This window comes from Trachinotus anak, unplaced genomic scaffold (genome assembly GCF_046630095.1).
Source record: "Trachinotus anak isolate AG129_WGS33_773 ecotype Australia unplaced genomic scaffold, CSIRO_AGI_Tana_v1 ptg000003l, whole genome shotgun sequence".
Taxonomy (NCBI): Eukaryota; Metazoa; Chordata; class Actinopteri; order Carangiformes; family Carangidae; genus Trachinotus; species Trachinotus anak.
This window is the reverse complement of record NW_027273854.1, coordinates 13,057,981-13,067,456: the sequence shown is the minus strand read 5'-3', so window position 1 is coordinate 13,067,456 and position 9,476 is coordinate 13,057,981. Positions and strand designations below refer to the sequence as shown.

The 9,476-nt window shown below is 43.6% G+C and overlaps 2 protein-coding genes across 3 annotated transcripts; one reads left to right on the top strand and one right to left on the bottom strand.

The window, feature by feature from the left end:
• The first annotated feature begins 493 nt into the window (after positions 1–493).
• On the top strand, positions 494–3,406 carry zbedx (zinc finger BED-type containing X). Its single transcript, XM_071473820.1, has 2 exons — positions 494–879; positions 1,225–3,406. Exons 1-2 carry the CDS (start codon positions 688–690, stop codon positions 2,935–2,937), a joined length of 1,905 nt encoding a protein of 634 aa, XP_071329921.1. The 5' UTR covers positions 494–687; the 3' UTR covers positions 2,938–3,406.
• A 2,157-nt stretch (positions 3,407–5,563) lies between these two features.
• Positions 5,564–9,264, bottom strand: aimp2 (aminoacyl tRNA synthetase complex interacting multifunctional protein 2). Of its 2 annotated transcripts, none has more exons than XM_071473822.1 (4): positions 9,113–9,264; positions 7,558–7,776; positions 6,969–7,203; positions 5,564–6,455 (listed from the first exon to the last, which is right to left on the bottom strand). In XM_071473822.1, the coding sequence occupies exons 1-4, from the start codon at positions 9,125–9,127 to the stop codon at positions 6,067–6,069; spliced, it is 858 nt and encodes a 285-aa protein (XP_071329923.1). In that variant the 5' UTR covers positions 9,128–9,264; the 3' UTR covers positions 5,564–6,066. The 2 variants fall into 2 exon arrangements, with proteins under 2 accessions (XP_071329923.1, XP_071329922.1); XM_071473821.1 differs by having other exon boundaries at positions 8,999–9,257.
• Between the last annotated feature and the right edge of the window lie 212 nt (positions 9,265–9,476).

Genomic DNA, 9,476 nt, shown 5'->3' with positions numbered 1-9,476 from the left:
TTAAATTAAATTAAATTAAATTAAATTAAATTAAATTAAATTTAAAAAAAAAAAAATCAACCCAACAGTTTTTAGGCTTTGGAGCCTTTTTATGCCAAAATATACATCAGTGATTGATTGTGTAAAGCCAGTGATTTGATACCTGTTTCTTGGTTTCGGTCTGTTTTTCTTTGAATGGATATTTTTCTGTAATTGCATTCCCGATGACCCTTTAATGTCACCTCTATTAACTTATAAGTAATTGGATGTTTTGATGCAATGCATCAATTAAAACGTTGTGACTTTTTTTTTACTTCCGCCTCCCGATGGTGGCGCCAACACGCTGCGAAACAGAGGAAAAGGAAATTCTGGTAAAAGTACTACTGTCTATGTGAGTAGGAAGCACAAATAATAGACCGTGACGTTACAGTGTGGGCGCCCATGTGTGTAGGACGCATGCGCACAGCTCCACCGTGCCTCCTCTCCGTTGATTTTGCAGGCTCCGAATGCGCCTGTGCCGAAGCGACAGTGACGACGGTGTCCGCTCCTTGTATGTTTTCAGAGCAACATCTGAACAAAGGCCTGCCCCTTTTCATGAGGATTTCTCTACCGCCATCGTTACTTTACGTGTAATCACGATTACTAAATCGGATTACGATACTTTTATTATATTTCAAGACGTCGGTGACGGTAAAGGGAGCGTCCGAGATGGATGTGGATCAGCATGAAACCAGCGGCGAGACCAAATCGGCCATGCATACTTGGCGTTATCGCCACCATTTCACGTACAAGGCAGATCAAGGAAAAAATATCATCGTCCAGTGTAATCTGTGTCTGCCGAGGGTTAATCTGCTTTCCACGTCGAAAACCTCAACATCAAACCTAAAGAAGCATTTAGACGTGAGTTACAGAAAGTGGTGTCAGTGTAGCCATGTCCCCCACACCCGCCAGGTTAATGTTTGAAAGAGTCAATGAATGAATAGCAACCCTCGTGATTAACAGCGTTACATTGTAGCTGCATGCTGATTACCGAGTCCTGGCGCTGGAGGCTCTTTATGTTCAGCTTCATGTGGAAAAAAAAAACTACCATTTCACTCGACAAGAGTATTATTTAGATTTTTTTTTTTTTTTTCCCCACTGAAGTTGAAGTTTGTAAACTGATACAAACTCAGAACATATAAAGTGCCATACAACCCCCCCCCCCCACAACAACTAACACGAAACCTCTGGCGTTTTGTCTTCTAGAGAACACACTTGGGCTGTGAAGCCAGTCCTGATGCCAAGAGGGGAAGGAAGAAAGAAGAGCGCAACGGGGAGGAAAGCAGACACTGCCAACTCAAAAAACTTAAAGCAGAAATCATCTCCAAATGCATGACCCAAGCCAAGATCGACGATCTGATCTTCAACTTCATTGTGGAAGACTGCCAGTCATTTTATGTGCTGGAGCAGCCTGGCTTCAGGAAGCTGATCGCGGGCTTAACTGAAGGGCTGAAGTCCATGGACAGGGTGACCTTGTTTACAAAGGTGGACCAAGGCTTCTCCAGGATGCGGGAGGAGCTGATGACAAAACTTAGCAACATCCAGTACGTGTGCACCACGGCTGACATCTGGACAGCCAACAACAGGAGCTTCTTTGGGATGACCTGTCACTGGATCGATGGCGATTCTCTGGAGAGGAAATCTGCTGCTCTGGGGTTCGCGCGGCTGCAGGGCAGGATCACATATGACACCATTGCCGGACGAATACACGACATCCATGTGGCCTACAATATCGAAAGCAAAGTTCAGACCACAGTCACTGACAATGGCAGCCCCTTTATCAGCGTGTTTAAAGAGTTTGCAGTGGACAGCCAGGAAAGTGACGATGACATTGGGTTCTATGAGAACGTCAGCACCGTCCTCGAGGGCGAACCCGAGCAGGACATGCTTCTGTTTCTGCCCACTGTACAGCGCTGTGCGTCACACACCCTGGAGCAGATTGTGACGGAGGACTTTTGGCAGGCGGTGTCACAGGGGCCCATGTGCCAGCTACACTACAGTACAATGGCCAAGGTGTTTGCCATATGGAGCAAATGCCACCATCTCCAGGTCGGTATGGATGCAGCGGAGGAGATAGGAAAGATGGCGCTTGTCGTCCCCGCTGTTATACGCTGGAATGTGGAGTACTGTGCCGTGCAGAAGATCGTCTCTCTCACGGAGCGGGAGCTGACAGAGCTGTGCGCCCGCCTGGAGGTCCCACGCATGCAGCCAGAGGAGATGGCTTTCCTGAAAGAATATGTGACTGTGTTCCACCCGCTCGCTTTTGCACTTGAACTTTTCCAAGCGGAGCAGAAATGTTACTTGGGTCTGGTCATCCCAACTGTACTCAGTCTGAAAAACAAGTTAAATGAGCAGAAAGATGCGGCAAATTACTTTGCTGATGTCATCAACGCCATTGTAATGGCTATTGACGTGCGGTTCCAGGAGTTGTTTTCCAGCACGGAAGCTAAGATTGCAACAGCGACCACTCCTCAGTTTCGCTTGTGGTGGATGGCTGCCTCTGAGAGGGAGGAGATGTGCTCCCTGCTGGCCACAGAGGCATCTCAGATGGACCCGTGTAATGTAGCCGAGGCGAACACCAGCCGGAATCTGTCCACCATCGAATCTGAAGATGACTTCTTCAGCTACGGGCCTGTGAAGCCCGCCACTCAGATCCAGCAACGGGGAGTGATGGAAGAGATCCGCAAGTACGTCGAAGGAACAGGGAAGAGCCTCGAGTGCCTGCAGGACTTCCCCCGAGTGAAGCAGCTTTTCCTAAAATACAACACCACCCTGCCGTCCACGGCCCCCGTCCAGCGTCTCTTCAGTCAGAAAGGCAACCTGGTCACGTCACAGAGAAACTTTCTGACAGACGACTACTTTGAGCGCATTCAGCTTTTGAGATACAACAGCAATGTGTGCTCTTTGTCCACTGAGTGAATTCATTGCTGGTGACTCACTCTCTCTCTCTCTCTCTCTCTCTCTCTCTCTCTCTCTCTCTCTCTCTCTGCCTTTTAATTGATGCGGAATCAAACCACATTGTGCTTAAATCATAACAGGAAAAAAAAAAACTGAATTAATATCTCATTTCAGACAACTTAGCCCAGATGTGTTTTCTAATATTCCTCCCTAATCTGTTTTGATAGGCATAGCTTATATCTCCCACTCCAGAATGGCCTAATGAAAATATCTAATTGACAATCATGGACAGTGACATTCAAGGACTGAATATATTGACAAAAGAGTCTTTTTATCTGTGCTATTGTTGTGATTTGAAGTAGTCACAGGGTTAAACTGAAGTGATTTTGTCTTTCAGTTAAGCTAGTTTGTTTTTTCTACAGCTAATCAATGAGACTGCATCTCCTGTCTGTATGTTTTATATCATATATAAAGAGACAAGGAAAGAGCCTCCTTTTGTTTGTGTCTCGCCTTTTTCTCCATAAAAAAAAAAACAAACAAACAAAAAAAAACCAATTGGAAATCTGAAGTAATTAGATTAGTGACGGGATGGGATCGGCTACCTCATTTTCATGCGGCCCTGACTGCATCAACACGCACTGATTACTGTTTGTGTGTGGAGAAGACAGAGCGCACACAAAAGCCAAAATTCCAGTGACTCCCAAGTGTATTCCTTGTCATATGCCCAGATGTCAGTTAAGAGCTTTCGTCTTGTCAGACAGCTGCCTGGAGACCAACAGGAGGCTGTCAGAGCATTCAAACGCACTCTCGTACCCACACTGAACCAGAGCTGTCGAAAACACGACACTTGTAAAGATGCAAAACCAACCCCTAGAGAGCACGAGAAGCCAGGGGATTAGTTTTTCTTCTTTCAACATTATTGAATGTATGACACATATGGTATATACATATATATATGTGTGTGTGTGTATATATGTTTGATTTTCTTTGACTTTGCCTGCAGCAGTCACAAAGGATTAGACATATAAACCTCCCCAGCGCAGTGGACTGCTGTGAAATTGAGCTTCTCCAAAAATCTGTTCTTCTTGAGAGACCGACAGGGTGTTGGGATTCTATTCAGCAACACGTCAGCTGATAAGGAGAAACACAGCTTGAACAACTGATTGCAGAGAAAGAACACACTGAAGGTGTGTGGCTGAGGGATTGCTGTAGTAAATACAACTGTCACATTGATAACACCTCCTAACTAGAATGGCACTCAGTGGAGCAAATGCCTCTGCCAAGGCCAAACCTTTTCTTCCACCAGATCCAGATTGTTATCTGGACCTGTACCAGACTGCACTAACTCACAGACTTCGACACCATAAATATGTCTTTTTTTCTTTTTTCTTTACATCCAGATCCATATATTGTGTTCTGAGAAATTAATGAAAATGTCAAAAAATGTCCTATCTGGAAATGGTCAGTAAAGTGATAAAAAAAAAATTCCGGGCCCGCACCTTTAACCGCATCCACACCAAAATTTAATGGGTGCTTCCCTGACCGATGCCTCACCTCTCCACCAAGTTTGGCGCAAATCTGTTCAGTGGTTTTTGCATAATCCTGCTGACAAACAAACAGACAAACACGGGTGAAAATATAACCTCTTTGGTGGATGTAAAAATTTTCCATATTACGTTTAGAAACTGGACTGGACCCTTAGAAGATGCAAGGAAAATGTTTAAAATCTGCTTTTTATGTGGGATTTGTACTCAAGCTTTACATGAAGAAAGGGTGAGGAACTACGAAATGTTAAATAAAATAACTTCTTTAAGTGATATTGTTTCAGCTGGAATATAAAAATCTCACAGCACTGAATGTCAGTTGATATTGACAGTCCTATTTTGCCATTCCACAGTTGAATGAAACATGAAATAAAGCCCCACTGACATGGGATTTTTGAGGCCATATTGATATTGATGTTATACAAATGTTGAATATACAAATATATATATATATATATATATATATATACACACCAATATCGTTATTTCTTACACAGCCCAATCCAAAAGTAGTTATTTTTGATAAAGCTGCCTTAAATTTAACAACTGTGACCAAGAAAGGTATTGGACTTGACATTTTACAGTTGAAAAATAAACATGTCACTTCTCTCTGATGGACTTTATGAAATGTCTAGCTCTAAATTGCTAATTTAATGTTGAATGTATTCGGAAATACATTTCAATTGGAGCTTTAACCTACTATAATATTCCTGGTTCTATTCCCAAACCTTGCCTTATGCTTAATCCTATGTCCTTACTGCTGTCATCCAATGCTCAAGAGACACGCAAGCGAGGTGGGGCAGAGATTTTCCAAAGACATGAGCAGTTGTGTTAACTTTGTCATGAAGAACCTGTCTAACGCTTCTTGTTCTTGATGCACTGTGTGAAGAGGTGCAGCTTTGTGTGTCTCTGGAAAGGATCAGCAGGTGACTGCAGTTCATCATTGACATTGTGTTTGGAAACGATGTTCTAGGTGTAAATGACAATTCTGCCACCTGTTGGACACAGAGATGCACTTCAGCGAATGCCACTTGTTTGGTTAGCTGAGCACAAATGTTTTTGAAGTGATCACACAGTCTAATAAAACAAACCCAAGGCCCAAGTTCAAAGTTTGATCCAAAGTAGAAGTTTTAATGGCTTCAGAAAAACAACTGGTATGAAGTATTACCTTTGAAAACATCCAGTAACACCCGCCACCACATATCAACACACATATTTTAGAAGAGGATCATGTTAGGCACAAAGTGGGTGGAAGGTGTACAGTTTGTTAGACTAACAATTTCTGTCAGTACCTTTGATTTAATCCATCACCAAGCCCTTGTCTTTACAGTCCTCTCATGCTTCCTCCCTTACAAAAAAATAACTTAGAATCTCTTGTTATATAAAAGCAGCATGGCAGAGACAAACGCTCTTCAGTTAGTTTACCTGTCAACCATCTTGCTTCTACCATCTCGAGTCTTTGTCAGTTCAGTGATATAATACAATAAGGAGGGAAGCATTAGAAAGCCTTCCAGACATGGCTGGGATATTTTAATATTCTAATGCCTTTCTCTCACTTTGCTTGGGTAAGACTCCCTTCTGGTGTCTGGTCCTGGGACAGCCCCAGTCACTGCAGAAGTAGCTTGGCAGGGCCAAAGTGGCCCAGGTTCTCGCAGGACTTGAGCCAGCGCTGGACATTGGCGGGAGCAGAAGACGCCGAGCCACTTTGCATCACGCAGCAGTAGCAGGCGATGTCAGCCAGGGAGAACTCCGGCCCAGCCAGCCAGGGGTTTCGACCCAGGGCCGAGTTGAGGGCCCGCAGGACGGCGGCTCGCTCCTTGGTGCTGCCCTCTGCCAGCTGGAAGAAGGCTGTGTCCACCCAGCTGTCTACTGAAGTGGCGAGAGCAGGGTCGCTGGGGTAGGGAGCCAGCAGCTTGAAGAGGAAGCGTGCCACGCTGGCCTCACCGTTGATGGGACACATGTTCTGGATGCTGAATTTCATTTCCAGTTTGGGGACTGTGGATAGGGCAGAGGAGAGATGTGCTACATGATAACAAGGACGTGAGCATTTACAGTATCCAGATCATGTCAAAATGCTGATTATTGATAATATGAATGCAAAGCTTGTAATGGTTCTTGGCTACAAATAGCATTCCTAAAACACAATGGTGCCTTACAAGTTTGCACATGATTTTATGTCATTTGAAATCTAACTTTCAAATATTTTAATTTAATTTAAGTACATGTACAAAGCGTTTATTTTCCCCAAAGATTACTTTAACTTCATCTTAATCACACCTAGTAAAAAAGCCGTGTGGCACTAACATGTAAAACTGGTTTAGGTATAGCATGGATATATATTTCCCTGTCTCTGTTGATTTACTACCACAGTTGTGCAAGAATGATTTAGCATTCCACACCCTACAATATAATTCCTCGACCTCTCTTCCACTTCACTTTCAGTCCTCCTACGATTCTTGTCCTTTGCCCATCCATTAACACACACTGTCTCTCTCACCATAGCCTTACCATCTTTCCATATGAGGGTGAACCCCAGCTGGAACATGTGGCGGGCGTAGCAGTCTGCATGCCGTGGACCGAGACAGGACAGGAGCTGTGGCGGCACATTGGCAACTGAAGAGTGGACATGGACAGTGGAGAGCACCCGATAACGCTGACACAGCAGGCTGTGGAGCACCAGCAGGGTCAGAGGTGGTTGCGCTGGGTTGGCGTTTACGACAATGTCACGGAGAGCACCGTGGTCCTGATATAAACAAAACAGAAGAAAATAGGCACTCCACCCAAAACAAACAGTGTATTAACATTTGTCTTCTATAATTAGACCAAAACAGCTTGCACAAACAGGCTGCAATCAGTCCACACCTGCCTCCATATCTGCCTCAAGGCAAATTCCATCACAAGCAGATTGTGCCAGTTAGGAAAGTAATTATAACTTGGAACAATAGGCGGGTATGATGGCTATGATCAGAGACTGGAACAACCAGAGAGGAAATGTAGTTGAAGTATATGAATTGAAAGAAATTGGGGTATACCGTGAATGCATGGTTCATGTAGGAAATATTCTGGGATCACACAAGTATTACTTCCAGTTTCTCACCTTGCCCAGTAGCGTGTCCAGGTCTGTGGTGCCTTTGAAGGTTGTGGAGCTGAAGCTTTGGGAGGAGAGGCTGCTGCTGACTGTCAGGTCCAGATCAGCATCTGGGGTGGTCACAGTTTTGGCCAGACCCTCCACAGCTGCTTTCAGCTCGTACAGTTTTCTCATGATCTCATCCTGCCGGGCCTCCAGAGCTTTGACTGCTGGGTCCACCTCACCATTCTGGTGAAACAGAGAGAATAGCTGTTTGGCTAAAAACAAGAATGTGAGCATTCCCAGTTTAAACAATGTGAGCACAACCCCGCAGCAGTTTTACAGTCTAGGTGCAAGCTGCATTAAACTGTCCTTGCACAGATAACATTGAGAGAATACTGAGAACCTATTTAACATATTCTCATGCAAGATTACCAGTAACTGTACACACACACACACACACACAAAGGCACAGGCACAAAAGAGGGATCAATGCGGACATCACTGAAGTGATTTGAAGACTAGACCTTAAATAGATGAGGTTTCAGTTTTGTACCACATCTGTCCCAGGGGACAGTCAGTGTGTTCCTGTGTTGGGGAACGTATCCAGGCTAGATACTTAAGTAAATCTAATTCACACTCAGCAAAAATCTCCTCTTAATGTGCAGTCAGTGTAAGTGATGGGGGACAAAATCCAGTTCTTGTTCTGAGTTGAAAGAAAGTGCTCAGCTGGAAAATTTCTCCTTTGAGTATTACAATATTAACTACTGTATATATATATATTAATATTGCTCATGTATTAATATATAAGTAGCATTTTACTATTACAATAAGTTGAGCTAAAGCTAAATTAACAATTGTGTATGATTTTTTTTCACGTAGTTTAATTTGAAAGGTATGCATCATATTTTATGAGGCCATTAAGTTGTGTGTGGACTGTAACAGCCATCTAAAGCTATCAAATACATTTCTAAAGCTGTCAAATAGTATAGAAATATTACAATATTACCCTTGTAATGAAGGGGCATGAATGGAAATACTCAAACTGTACTTAAGTACAGGACTTGAATTACTGAGCAGCTGAGCAAGTGTGGCTACACTATCAATGATATGGCCTGATTGTATATTCTGAATGATACAGTGTCCGTAAATGCATCAAAGAGTGCAGGAAAGCTACTGTAACAATGCCGTGGCTTAATATCGTGGAATAATCTTTAAATGAATGTGGAAACGTACACCTAATTGTTGCATCAGCTAGAAGTGACACTACTCGTTTTACCCGACACGCTAAGTTAGCCAGCTAGCTTGGCTAAGGACAGTTCATGCTAGCAATCCGTGCGAGAAGCGAGGCGTGAGAAGCAAAACGCACTGCGGGCAACAGCGAGAGCAAAACACAAGCTAATTATTTAGTAAAAAAAAAAAAGAAAGAAAGAAAAAGAAGCCTGTCGAAATGAAATCAGTCAACAGTTACCTGAAACGCGTGTTCGGAGGTGCAGCTGTTCCCTTTCGGTACGTGGATATTTGGGAACTTGTACATGCAGGTTGGCAAATCAATCTTTATGTCACCCCCAGAGATCGGCTTTACCTGGTACATGGACATGGTGGAGGACAGTCTGAGTACTGTCGGAAATAAACAGTTACAAATAAAATCCCGGACACAGACGTCTTCAGGGGTGTGATGTTGGCAGGCAGCAGCAGCAGCAGCGGCCACCGGTCAGACAGGAAGAGGCCGCAGTGATGTCACATCCGGTGAATTATTGTTTTTTAAAAATTATTTTTATTTTTTTTATTTTTTGTGGTTCAGTCATTGAAATGGGGTCAATTCCCTGTTTAATAGATAGAACCATACTGACATTTTTTTAATTATTGAGTTACGCTACATGTCACTGTGCGCATGTGTCATCCCACTAGAGGACGCCACAGTATAATGTCTCGCATCCTGTTTTTTT